The 27,427-nt window shown below is 39.0% G+C and overlaps 1 protein-coding gene across 3 annotated transcripts in view; it reads right to left on the reverse strand.

The window, feature by feature from the left end:
* The window catches only part of pcxb (pyruvate carboxylase b), a 237,790-nt gene that overhangs the window by 176,118 nt on the left and 34,245 nt on the right, over window positions 1-27,427 (reverse strand). For all 3 annotated transcript variants that reach the window (XM_079588533.1, XM_079588534.1, XM_079588535.1), the window contains exon 9: window positions 5,049-5,211. In XM_079588533.1, the coding sequence (XP_079444659.1) occupies window positions 5,049-5,211 (163 nt within the window). The remainder of the gene's footprint in view (window positions 1-5,048; window positions 5,212-27,427) is intronic.

A 27,427-nucleotide genomic window follows, 5' to 3' on the forward strand; every position in this document is an offset into this window, starting at 1 on the left:
CGATTTAGTCATTCGGTTCCTTAAAGGAGCTATGAGACTTAATCCACCCAGACCTCCCACTGTTCCCATTTGGGACCTTTCTACGGTGCTGGACGCCATGAAGGGTCCTCCTTTTGAGCCTCTTCAGGAGATTGATATGAAACACTTGTCGCTCAAGACGGTGTTTCTCCTGGCTCTCGCTTCAGTGAAGCGCGTTGGGGACTTACACGCGCTCTCTGTGAGCGCGTCGTGCATGGAATTTGGGCTTAACGACTCCAGAGTCGTGCTCAAACCTAAGCATGGTTATGTTCCAAAATCCCTAAACACACCGTTTAGGGCGCAGGTTATTTCCCTGTCTGCCCTTCCAGTCACCGGGGACAATACGGACGATAATTTTCTCTGCCCAGTGAGGGCATTGAGAGCTTACGTGTCGCGCTCGTCTGTTTTCAGACAGACGGAGCAGCTTTTTGTTTCGTTTAGTGGGCGTCTTGAGGGGCTGGCCACTTCGAAGCAGAGCCTATCCAGATGGATAGTAGACGCGATAGCTCTAGCGTACGCATCCAAAGGCATTCAGTGCCCTTTGGGTGTTAGAGCGCACTCCACGTGAAGTATGGCTTCTTTGTGGGCTTGGTCAAGTGGGATCTACATCATACAAAACCCGTCTACATTTATCAGGTTTTACAACCTCGAGGTGCCCGCCTTACAGGCCAGGATATTATCGGTTTAATTAACCGTGTTTGTATTAGACTGAGATTTTCAGTCGCCGTTTTATGGCATTATTATGCTGAACTGCTGAGTGCAGTCAATTTGTGCTGATCTGCTATGTGCAGTCAATTTTTGTGAGACATGGTGGTTAGAACCCACCTCTTTCAGGATTCTCTGTGAGTCCTACAGGTGATTATGTACTATATGAACCCCAGCTCAGTGCTCTGGGTCTATGGTGTCGGATCACTGCATACACGGCGTCTTACAGAGTGTTCCCCAATGCGTTGCTACGACAACGCAGTACGAGAGTATCTCTCGTAAGAGAACGTACTCGGTTACTAACGTAACCTCGGTTCTCTCTAGAGAGAGGAACGAGTACTGCGTTTCTTGCCGTGTATGCGCTCTGGTTGTTTCGCTTTAAAAATCAGAGTTCATAAGCCTGTGAGAAAAATATATAGCCCTAAGCCACGCCCGTTTCGGCGGGACGTGACGCTGTTGGGTGTGACGTCACTCAAGGGCTCGCTCGATTGGCTTAAGCATTTGCCGCACAGCAGCCAATAGGCGCGCGAGCTGTCTCGCCTAGGTCTGTATGCTGTGGCAATGCGCTTTACATTGATACAAAATTAAGGATAATTTTTTGCTTCAGTATTCTCGTGGAAAAGGATTTTCCCCCAATGCGTTGCTACGACAACGCAGTACTCGTTCCTCTCTCTAGAGAGAACCGAGGTTACGCTAGTAACCGAGTACGATAAATTTACTAAACTAAACCAGATGGGAGTGGAAACTGACAATGTGCAACATTGAGCATGAGCATGGTAAAGTGAAAAATCAAACACCTTGGAAATGACAGGTATGTACTATGTTTCAATGGCACAAAGGTGTGTGACTGCTTCCCGGTAAGTCTCTGTCTTTAGTTCAGTGTGTTAAATAATGTGCTTTTTTGTCATTTGTTGTGTATCTTTGGATTATGTTGTGTTGTAAATAAATCCAAACAATCAAAAAAACATTCTTTTTTAAATCTCCTCATTCTTTGTTCAAAGTTCCTCATAGTGCCTGAGAGCTCCTAATAGGGCCATTATGGGAGGGTCTTTGTCTTTCTCAGGTGTGAAAAACTCAATATTCATGTGTGGTTTACGCTTACTCGCATACAGCTTTCTTACACAAGACATGTCTTATCTGAATGAGTAGTCAGGGTGATTTTCACATAGTTTTGGAGCAAATATTCTAGGCTACGTGATACAATTTTCAAAAGTCTTGTGAAGAAATAATCAGTTTGGGTTTCATAACCTTATTTCAGTGACTTTTTTTTGTTATTTTCACAAACCACGCATAAATGTCATTATCTCAAAACTACAAAATTGTACATACATGCTGCTGACAAATTATTGTAGCAGAATTTGTTCTGAATACAGTGTAATAAGACTTTAGCCATGAAAATGTCACAAGTAACAGAAATAAGCACAAATGTTAGAGCATGTCAGGACACCTCCAGGACCCAGAAAACCCCTCAGACTCCAGAGGGTTAAACAACATGGATGCAGCAGCTAATTTCCATAGTGACCAACACAATCTACAAGCAGTGCAAAAGAGTGTAGGGTCTCAAACAAGAAGAGTCGATGATATTTAGGGGCGGGTAATGTACTAACAATACTGGTGCAGAAAATGTAAAAAATAACATGACTTGGCAAACACTATTTTCGGGAATTGTCTTACACTGGGATTCCAAATAAATGAACACGAATGGAGTATATATATATATATATATATATATTTTGCATCGTGACTTCCTGATTCAGAATCGAATCATGACACACCTAAAGATTCCCATCCCAAGTGTTGCAAAATGTAGCCACACATTTAATTTGGATACTTTTTGAAGTATCAAAATAGCATTAGTGTTTGCAAAACTTTAGGAAGTTAGACCAGAGTGCCTTCTCTGACTCACCTATATCTCATTACTTCTTGTATCTTCCCTGCCTGAAATCTTCCCTTTATCTTTTGTTTTTGTCTTTAGCCTGGTGTAATAACAGATACCTTAGTCTCATGGGGTGCTTGAATTTGCCTGTCACAACCACAAAACTGACATTTTTTTCTTCTTTTTTTCCCCTTCAGTTCAAATGTGCATGAATGACAAAAAAAAGTATTTAACAACTAAGAGCCAGATTTACTAACAGCTTGGGCCAGCGCAAAACCTTGTTTGGCAGGATTTCTTGAAGACACGCAGTGAAAATTTTGTGAGCAGCGATAACCCCCGCTTTGCTATTTTGAGGCAACAGAAATAGACTGTGCCATTGACCAACTGAAACCTGGTCTAAAGTCAATTGCACAATTTTTTATTTTTTTAAAGGACCGCGTTAGTAATGTGCACCTATAGGTGGGTCCAACACGCGCATACACTCTGCTTATTACACATACAGGGACGCGCAGTGGCACACAAACATGCCATATATTCAAAATAAAAGGATTACAATGTAAAAGATTATTATTAATTATTAATGTACATAAAGATATGGTGGAATCCGGCTTGCCCCGTACACTGCTTGCGTGCTTTAACCTCGGGAACAAGCAGATCCGTTTGCTCTCTGGAGAAGCTTTCTGTCTTTCCACTTGCATATTCCGCCATGTAAATAGTGAATCCGCTATGGTATGAACGCAACTGGCTTTTAAAGGGAATGGGAGATGAGACTCTGATTGGTTTATTGCACGTGAAGCCCCAAACACACCCATTACTCATTAAGAGAATAGGGACAACCCTTTTAGACCATGCGCCGCACACTGACTATTTTTCCCGTCATTAAACTAGCAAAAGTGGATTCGGACACGCCCTAAGTGCACTTGCACCGTGTGCTTTAGACCATGCGCTTAGATCGTTGAAATAGGGCTAGTACTTATAAGGACTACGACAATGTGAAATAATACTTAGGTACTACAGCAAAATCATTGCCAATGTGGAATGTAAGGTACCCAGAACAGAACTGAGTGAAAGTTAAAAAGTTACATGTAGTTCCACATGTTATTTAACTTGTGTATTAAGAAAACATGTACCAGTTGGATTTAATTGAATGTTTTGTGTAAAAGTCAAGTCAAGTCACATTTATTTATATAGCGCTTTTTACAATACCGATTGTTTCAAAGCTGCTTTACGGAGATAACAGGAAAATAATGCAACAAAGTTTGTTTCCAGGAGAAAATATGCGTCACAGTCCAGCTTAAGTAAGTTCAGTGATGTTTAATTTTTGTGTAAAAAAGTTATACATTTAGTTGATTTATACATAGCCGCTCTGGAGAAAACCATGTCATCGTCCAGCTCAGTTCAGTGCTCATTTAATGGTGTCAATGCATGCAGATCAATATTATTGTTGAATATTAAATTTAATGTCCCCAACTAAGCAAGCCAAAAGCCAATGGCAACAAAGGTGAAAAAAAGGCGAAAAAGGCGACAATGGTAAGGAACCAAAACTCCATCAGGTGGCAGGAATAATGTCAATTGACAAATAATGTCAATGTCAGTGTCAAGGCAGGCAGATCAATATTATTGATGAATATTAAATTAAAAGTAAAATGAAATACCCACGAACATGCTTTAGTTGGCTTTTAGTAGTAGAAAAGAAAGATTTCATGATGACAAGTACTGCACTGTATGCTAAAGGTATAAATGACATGACTCGAAATTAATTATTATTATTGCTAACGTAATTGAATAAGAGTGTTTCGTCTGAATAGAATTTGAGTGAAGTAAAAATTCTCCAAATCAATACACAAGTAATGAAGGGAAATTACTCATGTTCTCTGTTCAAACATGCTGAGAGGTTTTTCAGTCCATTAAAATGGCATCATACAAAGTCAGATTTCTTCGTGAATAAGTAGAGAGCTAAGTGCAGTTTATAGCAGCACCCAGCACACATGGATAGGGCTTTTTCTGCTCCGTGATGGTCTTCTTAGTAACATTCAAGTGTTGTCAATGGAACAAAACAGTGCGTCAAATTGAGCAGTGCGGAGGGCTAGTCGTCCCCTCTTTCAACTTAATAAGAGCACTCCCTGAAAATCGCTTTCAATCAATGCTCACTGCTCGATGACCCATCAAAATAACGCCTCTCTGAAAGTGCGCAAGAGTCGTTCTGTGTGTTTTAGTGTGAATGCAGAGTGCAGAGAGACATCCAGATAAATGAGTGTGCCCTTTAATGGCCAGATTGTAGCTTCGTTTCTGGACAAAAACTGTTATAAAACAGCCCCCAAAAAAATAAAAGTGGGCATAAAACACATTAATTTTATAATGAATAAAGATAATAATACATGTTTTGTATTATTAATTGGAGTGATGTTACTGTAATTTGCATAACTGCAATGTCATTTAGCAGGCATACCTCTATGCGTCCTGTGTCTGGTTGAAAACCACGGGAGGGGTCTTCTGTAGTTACCCGGCACTGAATGGCACAGCCATTTATATGGATCTTGTCCTGTTCGAGACCCAACTCAGGAAGACTGCGGCCCTCACACACACGCAGCTGTGCGTGAACCAAATCCACACTAACAGAGGCAGAGAGAGAGAAAGAGATAGGCGTTATCAGCACTAACTGATGAATAAACCCTAAAGTGGAATAGAATTCATTACACAAACTTGAAACACCAATCTCACTTTTATCTTTGACAATCACAGCTGCATAATTAATTTGCTGATCTTCCTCCTTTTGAAATGTTTATCCATGAAAGATGTTTGCCCACTTAGTGCTCACACCAATATCACGCAATTTGCTTTGATTCATTAGAATCCATTATGATGTAGACCTATTGATTGTCAGTGAGACACTGTTTCTAATAATCTGAAAACAATCCTTGCTTATTTCAACCAATTAAAGTCTTTCAGACATGATTAAAAGTTTAAGAAATCAAGCAGAATTAGAATAAATGAATTAAAATGGCTATACAAGGAGCATTAAGCACAAATACTCATTTGCTCTCAAAACTCTCTAAGGACATTTCTAGTAAATCACTTCAGGGACTAAAGAGATCTGCTATTTTAGCTGACAGGAACTATATGCTAATTTTATCGCTAGGCTGCTTTAGCTGATAAACCGCTTCAAATTTTGTTTTTGAGATTTTGAGAGAGGGAAATAGACTTAAATTTATTTTATGTTCTTGGTTGGACGTAAAGCATATGGTGGTTAAGAAGTAGCTTTGACATTTCCGTGAAAGACAGGAGGTATGATAATGACTTGGCATGAAAATGTCAAAAATAAGCTAATAAACCACATGCTGTCTAGCATGCATACATACAACACCTGTACAGATCTTCAACTTGTCAACAGTAGCATAGGCTAACATCATCTACCAATCTATACAGAATGTGAGCGTGAACTATTTAAAGTCTCAGGTTTGAATAAATATCCAACCTTGTTTAAAGGAATAGTTCACTTTAAAATTAAAATTCTGTCATAATTTACTCACCCTCAAGTTGTTTCAAACCTGTATTAATTTATTTATTCTGCTGAACACAAAGAAAGATATTTTGAAGAATGTCAGTAACCAAACAGTAGTATGTACCCATTGACTTCCATAGTATTTTTTTTTCCTACTATGGAAGTCAATGGGTACAGACTACTGTTTGGTTACTGACATTCTTCAAAATATCTTTCTTTGTGTTCAGCAGAATAAATAAATTAATACAGGTTTGAAACAACTTGAGGGTGAGTAAATGATGACAGAATTTAAATTTTAAAGTGAACTATCCCTTTAATTGCAATTTTTCTGGTATACAGCTAAAATAGTGCCTTTTTAGCTTCATCTTCAAATGAATGTTGATGCTTGATTAACTGTATGTGTTATTTAAGCATTAGCAGAGTTATTTTTCTTTTGCACAGAGCTGTTCTTACTCCACACCGGTTGCATTCTGTTGAGCGGTGTGGTGCCAGGTCAACTGAGGAATTAATGTCTGTCAAGGCAAACAAATAGAAGTGGTCTGTAATGCAAACTAGATTATGGCCTAGTTAATTGAAACAAAATCCAAGGGTGAATATGGCACACACACAAACACATTTTCAGTGGACATGAACTGCTATTGAACAAACAAGTGTGTGTGTGTGTGTGTGTGTGTGTGTGTGTGTGTGTGTGTGTGTGTGTGTGTGTGTGTGTGTGTGTGTGTGTGTGTGTGTGTGTGTGTGTGTGTGTGTGTGTGTGTGTGTGTGTGTGTGTGTGTGTGTGTGTGTACACACTGTCTCAGGTTTAACTATACTTGGGCCAAATTAACCTAAAATGAAAACTGAAAAATTTCTTCACAAATATTACAAAGCTGACATTTGATGTGGTCCGTAATATTTGAAAAGCCTATAAAATGGAGTTTAGCTTAAAATCTAATAATGTCAAGGACAACAAGTTTGTGTCAGGGTTAGGTTTAAGGGTATTGTATTGTAAACATAATTATATTAGTATAAATAACAGTGATATAGCTTCAAATGTCTAGTGTGTTTGTTTATTTTGTGTAACGTGAATCTAATAGGTCAAAGTGTGAACTGGGGAATATCGACCCACACATATTGTCAAACACACACATGCAGTAGATACACACACAGAATTTGGATGAATCACACAACATACTATGAAGACTGAAACATACATACATACACAGTAGCCCAAAAATATTTTGTATGCATCTCTGCATAAATTATAAACTTCTTTTCACATTATGTGCCCTATTTTAACAATCTGAAACGCAAGTATCAAACGTGAAACGCAAATAACTTTGTGGGCAGATCCCGGGTGCTGTTGCTATTATACCGGCGGGATAAATTACTCTTGCGCCCGACTCAAATCTAAAATGGGTTGGTCTGAATTAGCTTCATTATTCATAGGTGTGGTTTGGGCGTAACGTGCAATAAACCAATCAGAGCGTCATCTCACATTCCCTATAAGAGCAGGCGCGCTTCTTCCATGGCGGATTGCTATTATAACGGCGGATTTGTCAGGCGAACGCCAGGAGCGGTTCACAGCCGAGGAGACCGACGTTCTCGTCAGGGCCGTAAAAGACAGAGATGTGACAATCTTATCAGATTTTCAAAATGTGAGAGACCACAAACATGGCGATAAAAAGAAAATCAAAGATTTAACAGTTTTGTTCGTATAGTGTGTGGCGTCCCACAATGTGAGCACACCACACACCAACAGATTCCATTCACAAGAGTACCGACAGTGAGCATTGGAAATCTCTCAAAATCGACAGGCAAGAAGAAATGGGGATACCGTATTTTCCGGACTATAAGTCACTTTTTTTCATAGTTTGGCTGGTCCTCCGACTTATAGTCAGGTGCGACTTGTATATCAAAAATAATTCACACTGACTGAGATGAAACAAAAGAAAACATTACCGTCTACAGCCGCGAGAGGGCGCTCTAGTTAGTGGAGATGTTCAGAAGCGACACCGAGGAAGAATTCAATGGATTCGGTGTTGTGGAATGAGATCGCGGGAGCTTGGTGAACTTGCTTACCGGTAACTTGTTAATTTGAACTTGGTTTATGTTAATTTAGCCTATTCAGCCTCCCAGGTATATGTTCTTTATGCTATTGTGTAGCTGAATAACTGTTAATGTGTTATGTTAACATGCCGGACACCTATTCAGCCTGTTGTTCTGTGTGCTATTGTGTAGTTAAATGACTTGCCTTTACAGATTAAATGTCTGTTCTTGGTCTTGGATTTTGTGAAATAAATTTCTAAATAAATTTGCGACCACTTATAGTCATAGTCCAGTGCGACTTATATATGTTTTTTTCCTCTTCATGATGCATTTTGACTTTTGACTGATGCGACTTATACTACGGAGCGACGTATAGTCCGGAAACTACGGTAATTGTGTTTGGACAGCTTTTTACAGATCATTCGCGAGGAAAAAAGTATGAAACGACGTTCCACGTCGTGGAAATGTTGTGAACATTCGTTTCGTTCCAAGTGACAATCTACAGAGTTAGTACACGTTTGACCTCAGGGTTCCCCCCACACAACAGGAATTCTGATCATAAATTTTCAACATATTGGATATTTACAATTTGAGATCGGTTCAGTCCTGACATTCTTGCAAGCAGATTCTAAAAATCTGATAAAATAATCTGTAGGATTTAAACCTAGGAAAAACCTAGGATTGCCTGAAGGGGAGAATTGGGCCGCAAATCGGCATGATTATCTTTATTTGTCTGATCTCGTCTTTTTTATGGTTGTTCTGTTTGCTGCATTTTTGTACTCTGACATCCTGAGAGTCTGTCATTTTGATTTAGTGCGTGTTAAAATCAACGGCTGCGATTAGATCCAGCCTCTATTTCATCCTTGCCTCAACCTTAGCGTGACAGTTTTCCAAAGAAAGTGAATACCTTAACATTTCAACAAATAAATTTCAGCAACAAAATGTGCACTTAAGCAGGGCAAGAGTCCTAACTGTGGCAAACCAGAAAAGCGTTTAAGTCTGATCTTGTGGAGTACCCAGCAAATAATCTTTATTTTTCTTGTGGAGGTTGAGTACAGCCCCAGAGTCCCAGCACATTAAACCATAATGAAAGTATTGTTTTTCAGCCTGTTTCTTTTTATAGTTTTTCCCTCGTTATCCGTGCCTACCAAAAAATGTGGGATGTCAATGAGATGAAAATATACTGATTACACCCTCAAAAAGAAATTTGAGAACAACTCCGGATGAAAGGAAATGCTATTTCGGAAACATGCTTTTCTGTTTGTTTGTTTATTTGTTTGACCAAAAAATATAAAGCTGGTTTCAAATTTGACCACTTTTGCATGCAGTAATTTCGATTTCACTAATGATATGCATTCAAAATTATCCTGGCGCTAAATTCTCTAAAAGTGCCAATCACAGCCACTAGTAGCGCATAAATAGCGTCTATTTACTCACAGCAAATACTGCAATGAGTATTGAAATCAATAAATTGCTTAGTTACAGACAATAGGCTTATTACAGAATATCCAAAAATCAGCAATATTGTAAATTAACCTGTATATTAGTTGGAAGTTTGTGAACATTTTCTATTGATCATGGCAAAAGGAATTTATCAAATTAAAATGATAATCTCACTAAAGCATGCAATATGTCACCCTGGACCACAAAACCAGTCACATGAGATTTGATGTATCCATTGATGTATGGTTTGTTAGGATATGACAATATTTGGCCGAGATACAACTATTTGAAAATCTGGAATCTGAGGGTGCAAAAAAATCGAAACATTGAGGAAATCGCCTTTAAAGTTGATTTATGTTCTCGATTGTGCTGCATTCACTCACAAAAATAAATGTTTTATATATTTACGGTAAGAAATTGACTAAATATCTTCATGGAACATTATCTTTACTTAATATCATAATGATTTTTGGCATAAAAGAAAAATCAATAATTTTGACCCATTCAATGTATTGTTGGCTATTGCCACAAATAAACCCGTTCGACTTATGACTGGTTTTGTGATCCAGGGTCACATATTACAATGGTGTGAGGCATGCTCTATAAGATAGCTCTCAAAACCTGTCTGTAAGATTAAAAATTGTGTCAAAAAAATTGCATGGAGCACAATTTTTGAGTGTTTGTGTGTTACTCACTACCTGATTAATTCATTTATCATTCTTTACGTGATTAGGATGCTAAAACAAATTATTGACAGTGCATGCAAACTAAATGGAACTATAAACTATTATATATTATTTTTATTGTATCCTCCTCTCTACATATCTTTGTGTGGTCTGTGTGCGTGTGAAACTCCAAAGCAAGTTTGAGTCCAAAGATACTTTTCATTTCAATTGCCTTAAGGCATTCCACTTCAAAAGTTATTCTTGTTTTTGCTTTCTCTTTAATGAGCAACAAAATCAAATAAATAACTATATGAGAGGACAAGAGGGAGGTAGTCATGAAAAAAGCTGCACAGATAATGTAGAAAGGAGTTATCATTTTTATTTTAAAAAATCTGATATAAATATAAAAGTCTGTCTCTCTTTTCTAACATACTGTTACGTTCCACGTGTGTTTTGTATTTTGTTCTTTCTCTTCTGCGTTTGTAAATAATTTTTTGTTAGTTTGCGATCATTGGATCGTCTGGCTGTCCATCATGCTTGTGACATCATGACGCTCGTCGTCATGACCAGCACAACCAATCCGCTGGTGTGCCGGCAAATTAAAAGGCCCCGTTCACCATGAATGAACAGAGAGAAATCAATGATTTGTTCGATATGTGTTTCATCGTTGTTGTGATAGTGCAGGAGTGTGCAGTATTCTTGTATTACACGCTGTTAGTCAAGGAATAACGCACTGCGTTGTAACAAACCATTCGGTAGGAAATTTGTATGTTTCTGTTTGAGATAAAGACCCACCTGTTGCTGATACAACTGTAGCTTGATTGATTATTGAAATGCAGCCATGTGTAAGGTATCTGACTGATTGATTGAGGATCTTTGTAACAACGATAGGTAGGGTTTTTCTGTGTTAGTTAGTTGAAGGGTGACCGCCATTAATTGTATTTTTGTTTTAAGCAGTGTAGTTTATTTAAGGCATCGACATACGCTGAAGAATTCGGCTTTATTTCTGCATTTTTCTTTTGGTAGATAGTTTAGAGGTTGGGTTAATAATTATGGGAATTTGGTCTTGATTATTTTATTAATTTGGTGACACTCCTGTTTTGGTTTCTTTTTCTATTTCTAATATTTATTTTTCGTTTCTGTCAACTTTTCCGTCCTCGCAAATAAATTCAACATAATTGTTATCTCCGTGTTTTCCATGATTGTTTCTGCCTGCCTGTCTGTCTGTCTGTCTGTATACCTACCTGTTAGAATTATATATTAGTAAAACGTTTGCATTTGCAAACGTTCTCCTTGCCTCTTTGTCTTCTTCTGCCTGCACCATACCGTGACAGAACAACGGACCTAAAACGTAATATGGGCATTTCCCGCACCCATCTGAACCCGACCGATCGCATTCTGACCTGTTTTCAGGATGGCCACCCAATCGAGGAATATGTGAGGGAGTTCCTGGAGATCTCACACCAGCTCACCTGGACAGAGGACGTCTGTAACAACGCGTTCGAGCTTGAACTGGACGCTCCTCTTTACCGGCCAACTTCAGCTGCTACACCTGGTTCATTCGCTCAATACCTTGATCATGTGCTGTTGTTGAACGGGTGATGCAGAACGGGTCGCAAATATAATGATGGAGCCACTCAACCACCATCACCAGCCATCTTCCTCACCACACCGCCTGAATGTCTTCACATTGTACCTGCCCAGTCTGAGGATCTTCTCATCATCCTTGACCAGCCTGATTCTTACATCTCGCCTGACTAGGGCTGTCACTTTTGTGAAAAAATCCTTTTCGATTTTAGAGACATAAGTGTTAATTGAATCGATTGTAAAATCGATTTTCCATGTCTAAAGACGTTTCCATTTTCAACGCCAAATATAGGCCAATCCACGGACAACTAACAGGCATTAGGACGAACGTAAAGAGGGCGCTTGAGACGCACAATATTTCAGATGATTTATTGGCATGAAATTTCGTGTACAATTACAAACAGGAGTGTAACATTCTCGAAAAGCAGAGTGGACTGCCATAACATCAATGAAAAACATTACTGCAGGCTTTAACATGGCTGTTTTCACGATTAGAAATGTCAAACAAATTTCACCTACGTAGCCTGTAGCCCGAGTCTGTAAGCTACCTGTAGCCTATGCTTGAAATTTTCTAAATACTGGCGACACCTTATGCAGAAGTAGGCTATAATTTGCTGTTATGTGTGTTTATCAGAACCTGCAGTTGCTGTGTGATGCGCGTTCGCTGAGGGCGTATCATGACGAGCTGGACGCGCTCTGAGAGAAAGCGACCTTTCAGACAGGGCACGGCATTCGCGGCGCTATGAGACCCATTCATTTCAATGGCTTGCGAGACATTCTGTTTTGTGAAAGCAGCTCTTTTGTTTTTACCTCCAAAACACACCAACAATTGGTCAGATCTATGCCATTGGACTGTGCGGTTCAATGGCTGAGCCATTCAATAGGCTACAGATAGCGCGAGACGTTTTGTTGCTGGGTCGACCAAGCGGTGTGCACGCCGCGGTCAAAGTTCAATCGCGCAAATCGCGTTGTATCTGAAGCGCAACGCTGAACCCAGCGGCCAGCATTCTGCGTACTGAAAGCCGTTAAAATCGATTCCCTATTTTCATTTTCGAAACTTGTGTTGGTTGGTCCGATCGATTGTGCAATCGATTTTTAAAAAAAAAAAGTGACAGCCTGACCAGCCGGATCTTCACATCATGCCCTACCAGCCAAATCTTCTCATCATTCTTGACCAGCCTGATCTCCACATCATGCCTGAACCCTTGTCTCCAGCCAAGATGGCCGAGATCTACCCGTCCAGCTGCTGAGCCAGAGCTTCTCCTCAGTCCTGCCGAGCCGAAGATTCTTCACGTCCTGTGACCAATATTTCCTGAGACACTACAATAGGCTAGCCTACTAATAATTAATTAATAAGGGCTGTTTTCGTGTACAAAATTAAATATTTTAAGTTAAATGTACAGTGTAAGACGTGTAAAAAAGACAAGAGGCTAACAATGTCAAGATAATTATTTGTGTAGCCTGCCTGACACGTATTTTCACGTCACGTCTCTGGCATAGACTACAGTATTTAAAATAGCATATATGCATTATTTATATTCTCAATTTAATTTGCAGAGCAATCCCTGCAAAGTTTTTAGGTTTACTATAGAAGAGACTCGCAATGGGGTTTTTAATTTTTTTAATTTTCCGTTAGTGTGACTGAATGAGTTTTTTCCTTCATGGTTTATTTTAAGACGTCACGAGAATAACAAAAAGCTTGGTATTTCTAATGTGTCATGGCATCACAAGAATATCTTAGGCAAAAGCACTTTTCAGCTGCTGGTTTCCTTTCTCCTGACTATTTTCTTTCTTATCCTTTGTATTCAGCTGTAACAGTATGAAAAAAAAGACATCATATACTCTGAATTTGTGGTCTGTTCTCCCGATTTAATTTACGATATCGCATTAATAATTCACTGGAATGCAAGAAGAATCTGTTGTTTTTCTCCCCAAATCCTCAATCTCTTTCCAGGTTTTTTTTTAACATGGATGCTTTAAAATGCAATTGTCTCCTCTTTTCACTTCTAATCCCTGTTAACAGCATTTACTGGAATGTTTCTAAAGCAGGTAAATACAATGTATTACTGTAGCCTATCTGTCAAAATGATGGAAAACATTTAGATATATCATGGAATGCTAAAGTTAATGAACATTTCTGATTGAGGCAACATATGTTACATAATATACATATATACATATACATATACATATATATATATATATATATATATATATATATATATATATATTACCACAGTGAATTTTAACCAGTCCGTAATATTACTGTGGGAAGAATCGTGTTTTTGGTGTTATTCCTGGTCTGTTGAATGTACTTTGTTGATGCTTTTACACTATTACATTTCATTTTAAGTTTGATGGTTGAACAGTGAGTAGAACTAACTATAGCTGGATAATTAACTTGATTCTAGAGCTGCTGTAAAGCCAAAACAATCTATGTTACTTTAATTTACGATTATCACTGTAAAGCTGCTTTGAAACAATCTATATTGTTAAAAGCACTATATAAATAAAGGTGAGTTGACTAGAATAATGTCATCTCTTTCTTTTTTTTAGGAAAAGCTTCCTCTTAGAAGCTTTTTATTGCGTTCATAGAGTGAACATTTCACTCATTGTTTAAAATTTAACAGAAACAATTTTACAAAGCCTGACTACAAAAAACAATCCCAAAATTGCAATAAGGTGAATGTCCACTCATGGTGAATAAACCATTGTGCAACACAAACACACACACGAGCAATCACTACTGGTGTCAGCAGCTACATAAATGTCTGTAATTTAAATATTCACACATGCTCTGACCTGTGATCTGCATACAAAACACAAATGCCTTTTCTTGCCTCAAGGCATCACTTTATTTTAAAACAGCGGACTCATAATTAATGTCTGCCATTGCTATTGAGCTGAGAGACAGAGTGAGAAGTTGAGAACATGTGAGGTGTAGAATATCTAATATCCTAGATGCCGAGAAGGAGTGAGCGAAAGAAGTGTTTGTGTGAGCGGGAAAAATTACTATTCATTAGCTAATAGGCATGAAAGTCTGAAAATAAAAACAAAACATGCAAAAATTAACAACAAAAGCTAAAGTTAAGAGGCTAAAGTACAGCTTAATGTTTATTTTTTCCAGAGTGTCTATTTACACCAAGTGCAAATAGGCCACCTTGCTGGCAGAGGCTATATTTACAGTCTGGTTGAGCCAGACAAAATTACAAAAGAAACCCATATAGCAGCAGTGGCGTGGAGAGTAAGTGGCGTTAGCTTTTGACGTGACCAACCCAAGTTAAAATCCACTATATTTCGAACTCATTCTTCTTGCTTTTCATACCACACATATCAGCTTGGAGAGGCATTGAATTAAAACGAGAAATTAAGAAAATATTCAAAAGGTGTAGATAAAGTGCCTGACAGGTAATTAATTGGCCTATAATTGAAACTAGAATTGGTGTCCTGTCCTCGCGTTGTCACGTATATTGCCACGCTCAAAAACATGGCTCCCATCCTGGACCTTTATTTATCAGCAGGTTCAATATTGTACGGTTAGGGGTAGGTGTAGAGGGCGGCTTTAGGAAAAGGGACAAGTAATGTCCAAATTGTCACAGTCTTGGACTCTTATTTTGATATTCTGTTGTTTCCTTTAGTTCTGTTTAATTTAGGTTTCATTGGTTTCTGATTATGTCCCTGTTTGTTTCTATGGTTAATTATAATCAGCTGTTCAGTTTAGTCATTTGTCGGTTATTGTATATGCGTAATGTGTTGTTTACTCCTGTGTTGTTCTAATGATCTCTTGTGTTTAAATAAAATACTGTAGTATTCCTCGTTTGTGTGTGTTGCTTAATCATTACACCAATAAGGCAGCAACCATTTTTTACTTTAAAGGGTCAGTTCACACAAAAATGAAAATTTTGTAATCAATTATTCACCCTAATGTTGTTTCAAACCCGTTTTTTGTTCAAGACTTTTGTTCATCTTCGGAACACATATGAAGATATTTTGAAGACACACTGAGATATATATAAATTCTAGTATATTAAAAAAGAGAATATATGCCACTATTTACACCGAGTGCAAATTAAATACTGCTATTTTCACTTTCACCTCCCACAAAAAAAATTGGTAAAGCGAAAATGTAATGCACAAGTACAGTGCATGATTTTGTACAACAATGATTATTTGAATTGTATTGTAATAGCAATTCAATTGATGGAATTACAAACAAATTAATGTAAATACATTAATATGGCACAACATGCCCTTTATGATAAGTCAGGCTTAAAATTAAGCACTCAATTTCATGCTGTAACAGGGGTCAGAAAAAAGGTTGAAGGCCCCAGAAATTGCTTACTTATCTTATTCTCAATATAGATAACATCTCACCACAGGTCCAGGGTCAAACATGTGCTGTTCAAATCGAAGAGGTCACAGAGGACATGTGTCACTCAATACTGATCAAAGATCAGCAGGAATGTGTTAATGAGCCTTTAACACCATGCTGACCTTGAGTGGTTGAAGCCAGATCCTTCCCACAAACAAACACAAATACACATCTCTGCTTTCTCTGTATATCCGATCGAAAACGTGTACACAGTATGTGCATGCAGATACAAAAACACATACTGTACTGAACGTATTGAGGGGACAAATCAACATTTTCTATAAGCTTACTTTTACCTCTAATTTCTAGCTCTTGTATTTCATCTGGGTTTCACCCTTCTGCCTGCTGTTCACAGAAGCATTAATTATTGGCTTACCGCTTTTATCTGCCACCCCACACTCATGAGTCAGAAAACACATTCAGGAGATAATAGGATAATAATGAAAAAAAAAAATCTCAAGTAATAAATACAACATGAAAGAGACAATGAGGCCAGCAGAGACAGAGAGAGAGAGAGAGAGAGAGAGAGAGAGAGAGAGAGAGAGAGAGAGAGAGAGAGAGAGAGAGAGAGAGAGACAGAGAGAGAGAGAGAGAGAGAGAGAGAGAGAGAGAGAGAGAGAGAGAGAGAGAGAGAGAGAGAGAGAGAGCAGAAGCAATAGCAAATAACTGTTATGAGATCAAGAAAGAAAAAAAACTGAATACTCTTGGACAAGAAAAAGAACAGTTACAGATAGCTGTTCATTTATAGGGAAATATTTTCTCCTACGCAAGTTCAACATGTAGACATAACTAACAGTGGGACCTAAAAGTCTGAAATCACATTGGAAATCTGTGATTTTGTTCATTTAAACCTGGAAATAAACAAACATTGGAGTAACATTACATAAAACAAATGAGTCCCTTTCAAGTGAACTACATTACTACTATCTGTGTCGATTGACGCTAAGGGAGTGCTTCGCGTGATGACGTCTTGAAGCACATGCAAAATCAGTCCAATGGTGTGATGGAACGTCAGAGGCGGGTGACGTCATGAACCAGGAAACTATAAAGCCTGCCCAAAACAGAGCCACACCAGCTTCTGTGTCTTCAGTAGCACTCATTGTGAAACTGTCCTTGTCTGTTTGGTGTTGTTTTGTCTTTAAATCAGCATATATATATATATATATATATGTATGTATATATATATATATATATATTATATATATATATATATATTAGTGCTGTCAAAGTTAACGTGTTAATATCGCGTTAACGCAAAATCATATTAACGGCACTCATTTATTTTAACGCGCGATTAACGCAGCGCGCATTTTCTTTTTGACCCATGGCCCAACCCCTAGTTGGAGAAATGGAGATACACAGTGTTGCCAACTTAGCGACATTGCAGACCCCTTTAGCGATTTTTTTTCCCTTCAAAAAAGCGTCCAAACCGTATTTAGTTTCTGAGAATCGCTGGTAGCCTACTGCTCTCCCAGCACGCGCGCGCACCTTTCTCTCTGCGTCTCTCGTGGCAGAGAGAAACAGCATTTTAATTCAGTTAAACACAGATATTATGTTGCTTCTCTAATTTTACATGCAAGTATAGCCAAAATCACAGCACAGATAATGTCTTTATCTTATGTGTATTTAATTTCATCAGACGTCAGCTCGATTATCAGGATTTTTGTGCAGATTAACATCTTGGAAGGGAGAGCTGGTTATGTCTTAATGGGTCGCGTTTCAGTCACTATTTCATATTCATTCAGTTGTTTGACAACAGAAACAGTAAAATATACCAATGAAAACAGTTTTATTGAGAATTTAGCTTCATCAAAATGGGCACAGAGAGAGACAAACTAATGTAATAATAAATGATAAATGTACATCTAGCATTTTCAGAAGAGCTGCCATGTCATGCAAAAATCTAAACATGATTGTTTTAGTAAATTCCTCAGTGCAAAGAAAGAGAAGTAATGGGAACCTGGTATTTCTTTGTTCTTTCTTCATGTGTCTAATAGACATGAACAAGTTCTTTGAAAAACATATATGACCTTTGAAACAAGTCTGTCTTCTTGCTCTATGTTGACTATGGTTTCAATAATAAACATACATTTGCATAGAGCATCCATATTTATCCATGCCCATAATGATTAGAGTATTACAAACTTGAAAAGTATTAATTTAAGGTACATTTAGAACAAATAAACACACATTCTTTGTGTAGCTTGTTTGGGTGAGGAGTCAGCGTTCGAGGGTGCTGGTTGTGAGCACCGTGATGTGCTTCCTTTGCGGACACTCCGATCCCGCCTGGCGTTCTTTCGCGAGGACGCTCAGGCTCGCGTTCCCCAGGGCTCTGGTATCACTGCTGCCGAGGCACAGTGGCGATCACAGTCATGGCGTTCGCAAAGGGATTTATTAGCGGGGTTAGAGATGGGCCCAGCCTTATCTCTGCCTTCACCTGATAGATCCAGTGCTTTCTCTCAGGGTTTGGAAGCAGCAAAGCTTACTAATATCGAGTTCTTCCGTTCGGCCTAGCACTTTCACCCAGCACTTTCACGAAATCCGTACATCCAGCTCTGGTGCCTCTGCGCCTGCAGGGTATTCGCATCATGAACTACATCGACGATTGGTTGATTCTGGCTCAGTCACATCAGTTGGCGGTTAGTTATCGAGATGTTGTTCTCCCCCACATGAAAGAGTTGGGGTTACAGCTAAACGCCAAAAAGAGTGTGCTTTCTTGACTACAGAGGACCACTTTTCTAGGTGTGGTTTGGGACTCAATGTCGATGCAGGCACGCCTTTCACTGGCACGCATAGAGTAAATAATTTTGGCTGTGAAAAGAATAAAGCTAGGCCAGCCACTCACTGTCAAACAGTTTCAGAAACTGTTGGGTCTGATAGCAGCAGCATCCAACGCGATACATTTTGGACTGTTGTACATGAGACCTCTGCAGTGGTGGCTCAGGACCAAAGGGTTTTCCCTGAGGGGCAACCCCTTGCGCATTATCAGGGTGACGCGGCGATGCTTACTGTAGGTGCCCTGGTTATGTGGAAGAAACCTTGGTTCCTGTCCCAGGGTCCCGTGTTGGGAGCTTCTTGTCGTCGCAAGATGCTAACGACAGATACCTCTCTCACGGGCTGGAGTGCGATCCAAGAAGGGTCTGTGGAGTGACTATCATCTCTCATGGCACATCAACCGTCTAGATATATTGGCTGTATTTCTTGCTCTAAAGAATTTCCTCGCAGATCTCAGGGGTCATCATGTGCTTGTCCGCACAGACAAGACATCGGTGGTCACCTAAATAAATCACCAGGGGGGTTTGCGCTCACGTTCACTCTGCAAACTGGCGCACCAAATCCTCCTGTGGTGCCAAGGGAAGCTACTGACACTCAAAGCAGCTTACGTCCCTGGGGCCCAAAATATAGGAGCAGACATCATGTCGAGACAGGGGCTGCGGCCCGGGGAATGGAGGCTCCACCCCGAGGTGGAGCAGCAGATATGGAGGGTGTTCGGCCAGGCACAAGTGGATCTGTTTACATCTCGAGAGACATCTCACTGCCCTCTCTTTTGTTCTCCCTCACGCATCCAGCTCCTCTCGGACTGAGGCTACGTTTGTATGCTTTTCCACCGACCGCTCTACTCCCAGGAGTTCTGGAGAGAGTTCATAGGGACCGGGTTCACCTACTTATAGCCCCGCGTTGGCCGGGCTGAGTATGGTTCCCCGATCTAGTGTCTATCCTCGACGGGCCTCTGCTGGAGTTACCCGTCAGGAGGGACCTTCTGTCCCAAGCAGGGGGCTCGATTGTTCACCCCTGTCCAGAACTGTGGAACCTGTGGGCTTGGTATCTGAGGGGGCCCAGCTCATAGAGACAGGTCTCTTAACTGAAGTTGTGACCATCCTAGTCAAGTCAAGTCATCTTCATTTATATAGCGCTTTTAACAATGTAGATTGTTTTAAAGCAGCTTTACAGTGATAAACGGATAATTGAAGGTAACCGAGATTGTTTTGGCTTTATAGCGGTTCTTGAATAAAGATATTTTTCCATCTAAAGATAGTTTTGATTGATTCACTTTCGTCACAACGATCATTAGTTATTAAATTAGAGACCGCTAAGACGACACCGTTCTCTCTAAACAGACTTTAAACGCGAACCTGTGAGAAACACTGATGGCGCTCACGTGCGCATTAAGAATTAATGATATAGTTATGCGCATTTGAATATATGTGCGCAGGTTTGTAATTCCCTACAAACCAAGCCTTAAACTACTTGTCTGGCCTTAAACATTTTTAGACAGAATTTTATCACTTCGGGGTAGATACGCAAAACCGAAATTATCACGACAACACTTTATCTGTAGAGTGGTAAAGGGATCCTCCATAAGGAGAGGCTAATTGGCACTTCAGCACTGCGTTGTCATCGGGTCCAGGCGAAGGTCCTTCGTCAGATCTGGATACGGCCTGAATCCGGCAGGCTGCGGGAAAACCTCGGGATAAACAGACACTAAAATTAGCGTAGATGCCATTCTTCTTATGATGTAACGAGTACATCAGGATTTATGGGAAGTGTTCCCAGTTCCGGCTGACCTAATCTATGCAGCCTAACATTGAATTATAGAAGTCTATAATGTATTATGTGAATGCTAGGTCAAAGAGAGGTGTCTTTAATCTGGCTTTGAACTGACAGAGTGTGTCTGTTTCCCGGACAATGGTAGGAAGAATATGAAAATAGGAAAAGGATCTACCGCCAGCAGTCGATTTTGATATTCTAGGTATTATCAACTGGCCGGAATTTTGAGATCGCAATAGACGTGAAGGACTATAATGCGTTAAGAGCTCGCTCAAGTACTGCGGAGCTAAACCATTTAGTGATTTGTAAGTAATCAGCAATATTTTAAAATGTATACAATGTTTAATAGACGCTGTGTCGCCTTGTCATATCTCCTACGTGCCTGTCAGCGACTACTTCAGACTTTTACGAAGCAAGCGCGGCTCTGTTTTGGGCAGGCTTTATAGTTTCCTGGTTCATGGCGTCACCCGTCTCTGACGTTCCGTCACACCATTGGACTGATTTTACATGTGCTTCAAGACGTCATCACTCGAAGCGTTCCCTTAGCGTCAATCGGCACAGCGTCTCGTTCCCTCGTCAGGGAACCAAGGTTACAGTCGTAACCGAGGCATTTCTCTATCACCAATCAAATATGTACATTTGAGACGATGATCTTGTGAACTCCTTTCAACAGATGTTAGTTAGATGTTTTTGCTTTCTACTGAAGCACAAAAACACTTTTTGGCACTATTATTATGCTGTACTACAATATAACTTACAATGAAAAGAAAAGACAACCATAAACATCCACAAAAAGTTTCCAGTAAGTAAAGTAAAGCAGTTAATCTTGTTTAGTTAAAAATTATTTTTAAACGGGATAAAAACGTATAGCTCGATAATTGAAAGCCGGCTCATATGCACGCCATCATTCATCTTGAAATCATGATTTGATTTGTGTCTTCTGATTGGTTCTGTGAACTTAAGAGGCTTTTGCTAGCGAACCGGTATTTCTGAATGGGCTGAGGCTGGGATTTAACTGGTTTGAAGGGAAAGTATTTAATGAACGTATGCTATGTGCGGAGAGCATGCGCTCAATATCGTTTTCTCATTTTTGACGGTGGTGGCGTTTAGCAGGTTTTGCATCTGAAGTCTTCAAATGTAATTCAATCCTGTAATGGCAAAGCTGAATTTTCAGCAGTCACTACTACAGTCTTCAGGGTGTGTTCACAAGATTATTTGATGAATAGAAAGTTTAACATACTAGCATTTGAAATATCAATATTTTGTAGAAATATTAATGTCTGTTGTCTATAAACAATGAACTGTCCCTTTTTATTAATTTGGTGAATCCTTGATGAATAAAAGTAGCCTCTTAATATTTTCAAAAAATATATTTCTGACCACAAACTTTTGAACTGTAGAGAGCATAACATTTGGTAAATGTGTATTTGGATAGTTATTCAAGACACTACTCCAAGCAGTTAAAGTGAAGAGAAAGTGAAAACGTGCAGAGAACCCAGTGCTTCAGTATCTTTATCAGAGCCCAGCATGCAACTCTGCAACAAAGCCCATTTGCAGCTCTTATCACGCAGAGCAGGCCCCAGCAAGGAGCTCCACCCTAAGGCTCATTATTCCAATCATATCAAATACAAGCAGGCACAGCTCCTCACAGCTTAGGTTATCCACATTGTTTGATGATGCTCAGTGGGGCTCAGCATGGAGTTCTGCTATAGGCCTCATACTGCACCTCAGGTCAGAGTGAATAGGCCCGAGCGTTGAGCTGCACTGTGAGGCTCGGCTGATTGACCGCAGAGGCCGCAGCCTGTTGACATTCTCAAGTAGCTGTGCTGGATTTCATATGCCTGCAATATGCTGTGCTGGGACATGTGATTGAAAGCAAGCTTCGTAAAAAGTTACAGGTAAAGGGGTTTTTACAATTGGTTATATGCTTTACAGAATACATTTTCAAAACTCTTCAGACAGTCAGCACAACAGCATCATGCACTACTAAAGGACTGAGGATGTTTGCTTTGAAACATTACGCATTCAATGACCACAAAACTCAAACACTACCAAAACTCTATGCAACTATATAACCTCCCTCACCCCAGCCAAATTTATTTGTTAAAACATTTGAATATATATATATATATATATATTATTTTATTTTTTTATATATATATATGTTTGAGCTTATTTATTTCCATATTAATAACAGTCTGAGTAATTCAGAGTCTTGAACAGTAAACTCTCAAGTGTCAGTAAGTTTCTTATGTGTCTAGTCAGAACGACTAGCAGAACGACTAACTTTATTCATTAGTTAAGAACAGTTCTACTTTATCAATACCATTGGTATTTGTTAAAAAGTAACCATTTTTTGGATGGATGGATGGATGGATGGATGGATGGATGGATGGATGGATGGATGGATGGATGGATGGATGGATGGATGGATGGATGGATGGATGGATGGATGGATGGATGGATGGATGGATGGATGGATGGATGGATGGATGGATGGATGGATGGATGGATGGATGGATGGATGGATGGATGGATGGATGGATCAAGGTTGTAATTGCTTGCAAAACAAAAGTTCCACTTACAACCCTCATGCTGGCCATGCACAAAAATGCAGATATACCGACTGATATATCGTAGAATCTACTAGCAACCACCCAGAACAGAAAGGAAAAGCACCCTAATGGACCATATATACAAAGGTTGCAGGAGGAGTTGTAAGTAAAGGTCACCCCAGGGACTTACTGAGATTCTGCTCTGTCATTATTCTGTTCTTCACTAGGCACTGTTAACCTGACTGCTCAAGGGGAACCGTTTCTACTATTAGTGTACTTGGATGACAAATGTCTGCTAAATGGCAAATAAATAAACACAGAGCCATAAAGACCCTGATCACACCATGCTAGAGTCAGTTGTGTAAGCTTAAAAAGCAACACCTCAGTTTATAGTAGAGCATGTTTTCAGGAGGGAAAAAGATGGGCAAAAAGATGAATAAAAACAGCAGAGGGTAAAGCTCCAGCACAGAGCTGCGTCCACAAGGAGCCATTATATTTAATGAAATCCTTCTTTGCAATGCCCCAAGCACATAAAGCTAGCGGCTACTGTTCTACAGACCTGCAACAGATTTTAAAGGAAATACAATCCCACTAGGTTTTCCATTAATATCCTGATCTAAGAATAACTTAATTTGTCCTAACTGTACAGCAGAGATGGCAAAACTGGTCATGAATCAGCACAGAAGTGTGTCAGAGGAGGATGACCTCTGAGGTCATTTCTGTGCTTTGATTTATGATGCTAGAGCAAGAGTTTGGGTGAAGGAAGGTAAGGATCAATATGAACTGGAGGATCCTTAATTCCAAACAGACATTTCAAAGAAAGTGTCAACAAATAATGAAGAATCTCAATGAAGTGTCCCTCTTAACTAATATATCCAGTCAGCAAATTATGTTGTGTTGAGGTGGAGAAAAAAGTATTCTAAAATAATGTTTGGGGAGGAGAATATTCATCTAATCCAGCCAATCACATTACAAGAATATGCATACAGTATATACACAGCTGCTTATCTCAATTCTGCGACAGAAACAATAAAAAACAAACTGATAAGAAAGAACAGGGAAAACACAGACAAATACAGATGGACAAGAAGAATGAGAAAGAGGAGTCCAAACAAAAGCCAGAGAGGATAAAACTAAAGAGATATGGAAGAGAGAAGTGGTTGGATAGATAGGGAAAAAAAAGAAATGGAAGAAAAACTTGAACGAGAGTGAACGAAGAGGAAAGGGAAGGAAAAGGTTGTGAACTGATTCACAGAGATTGATAAGGGTATTAGTGTCAGAAAGAAAGGTGAAATATGTTTTCTGGTGCTGGATCACCAAAACCCTAGCTCACTTCAGACTTGAGCCTTTCTACAACCTTATTTCTATATAGTTCTCAGCCTCGTTTGCAGTTTATCCTTGTTTCTGTGTCCTCTCTCCCTCTGTCTCTAACAGCGTAACCCAAAATAAAGATCTACTGTGGCAATTTAGAGACTTTGTTGCACGGTCATTACTCAATATGTGGACTACATTGAAAACACACACACATACACCTGGACACACAACATTTCTGTATACATCCACAAACATAAGCACAAAAACCTTGGTCATATATTTCACTCCAAAATCATTATAATACAATATGAAGCCTACTAGGACCATCAAGTTAGTTTGTCATGACAATTTTCAGTACTATAATTTGAGGAAATAATAATCAATCATTTCAGTTGTACAGAATTTATACATATTGGAGTGTTTGTCGTTCTGATTTTAATTAAACGTATATCTGTCTGGACAGGACCATTTTCATTACTGGTTTTCAACATTAATAAAAAAAATTAAAGGGATAGTTCACCCAAAAATGAAAATTCTGTCTTCATTTACTCACCCTTAATTTGTTCCAAACCTGTATGAATTTCCTTCTTCTGCTGATCACAAAATAATGCATATTGAAGAATACGGGTAACCATCAGTTGATGAGCCCACAGTGTGGATAACAAAATGTGTTATAGTATGGAAGTCAATGGGGCCCACCAACTGATTGGTTATCCATATTCTTCAAAATGTCTTCTTTTGTGTTCAACAGAAGAAAGAAATTCATACAGGTTTGGAACAATTACTGGTAAAATGAATGATGCCAGAATTTTCATTTTTGGATTAACTATCCCTTTAAGTGGAAATGTGTTTAATCATGCTTAATCACGAACAAGACATTTCAATGGTTTCCCCTAGACTGATTAATGAGATTAAATGTAGAGCAAATAGAGATTTCCACTTAAGTCTCCTGCTTCTCAGCAGCTTGATCCTGAGAAAATACCCCGGTATTCTCTGACTCATTCAGTTTGTGAACATGAGAGTGTCTCAAACTTGTGCTGAGTTTTGCCAAGGCATTAAAGTCTGTGATCAAAAGTCAGATAATCGAATACAAATTCAAATTAGAAGTGTCTGTACATTGGTATTGATGATAAGTGTGATATTTACAAAATTAAATATTGATATGTTTTCAAACACTATGAATTCAAATTCTTCTAAGACCAAAATATTGGTCTACACTAACCACAATCATTTTATAGCTAATTTTAAGGAAGATAAAAACAGGAACTCTGAAGAATTAACATACACAACAAATAACATTAGAATAACCAGAAAATATAGTATGTGCTGTAAAGTAGATAAAAGAGTAGAAAAAGAGATTATGACAATATGAGAATATAACTAAACCCACATTTCCATTTTTTTATATTATAAGCATGTGAAGAGGAAATGACAGTGTTTAAATCAAATTAAAACACACACACATTATGATATATTAAACACAAACACAAACTGAAACCACACCGAATGGATGACATTGGTGTATCAAATGAAAAATATTACTAATCTTTCACACACACACAAAAACACGCACGCACGCACACACACACATATACACACACGTTTTAAGAGGCAAATTATACAAATATGACTGCATTGCAAACCATGTATATTTTCCCATTTAAAAGAGGCAGTATAATATCCATAAGACATACTAATTCTCATAATATATTTTAACAAATCCTTTGCAAATCTAAGATGGCAGCACATGCAATGAGAGCCAATTCAGAGCAGGACTGTCAGCTACACTTGACAACTCTGATATCTATAATGTATGAGTCTCCATTTCTGTGGCAAAGAACTTGTGCTGGAAAACACAAAGATGTGTTTGTGTGTGTGTGTGTGTGTAGAGGAAGAATGAAAGGAGCGCTATCAATCATTTGACTCATCAGTGCGTTAATGTCTGCATGCTTGTCAGTGTGTGTGTGTGTGTGTGTGTGTGTGTGTGTGTGTGTGTGTGTGTGTGTGTGTGTGTGTGTGTGTGTGTGTGTATGTGATGAGATCAGACTCATCTCTATGTCATTATGGAGCAGCTCATAGGTTATCAGGGGAGGTGAGAGCTATTTATAACATCTCTCTCCTTTTCCTTCCTCTCTCTCTCACACACATGCTGTTCCTAACACATGTTCTCTCTCATTCCCTCTTCCTATCATCCCTTTCTCCCCTTGACCAACTTCTCAAGGTGGGGCAGCACACGCATTTTTTTTTCTAGACACTATACATTGACAGACTGCCAACACACTCACACAAACGTATCAAGGCAAATTTGCATGCATGCTGCATGTTCGCACACACTGTTATTATTCTGGCCAACGCACTAATTCTGGAACTAATGGGGCACATACTTCAAATAACAGCAGTCAACTCATCATTTACTTTCAGACTGTTTTCACCAGTTCTACTATATATACAGTAGTACAAGTATTACTAGATTTGTTTCCTTGCCAGTGAAAAAAAAACAGGTCATACCATCTTAAGCTGGTCCAAATGGCTTCTGGGACATGGTAGCTGGTTTATTGCTGGTCCAAAGTAACCTACCCATTCAAATCAGTTTGCCCCAAATGGTCAAATTCTGACTTTTTGTCCACAACATTTGAAAGCTCCCAGCCCTAATATGTTTTTTTAAAACTTATTTTAATAAACTACTCCTATTATCCAATAATGAATAAAAATAAGAAATATATCTATATTTTTATTTTGTTGTTTTTTGTGCTTATTTGTTAAGGTTTCTTTTTTTCTTTTTCTTTTATCGTGAGGCCCCTTACAATTTGTTGA

Source organism: Phoxinus phoxinus, assembly GCF_949152265.1.
Source record: "Phoxinus phoxinus genome assembly, chromosome: 2".
Classification (NCBI taxonomy): Eukaryota; Metazoa; Chordata; class Actinopteri; order Cypriniformes; family Leuciscidae; genus Phoxinus; species Phoxinus phoxinus.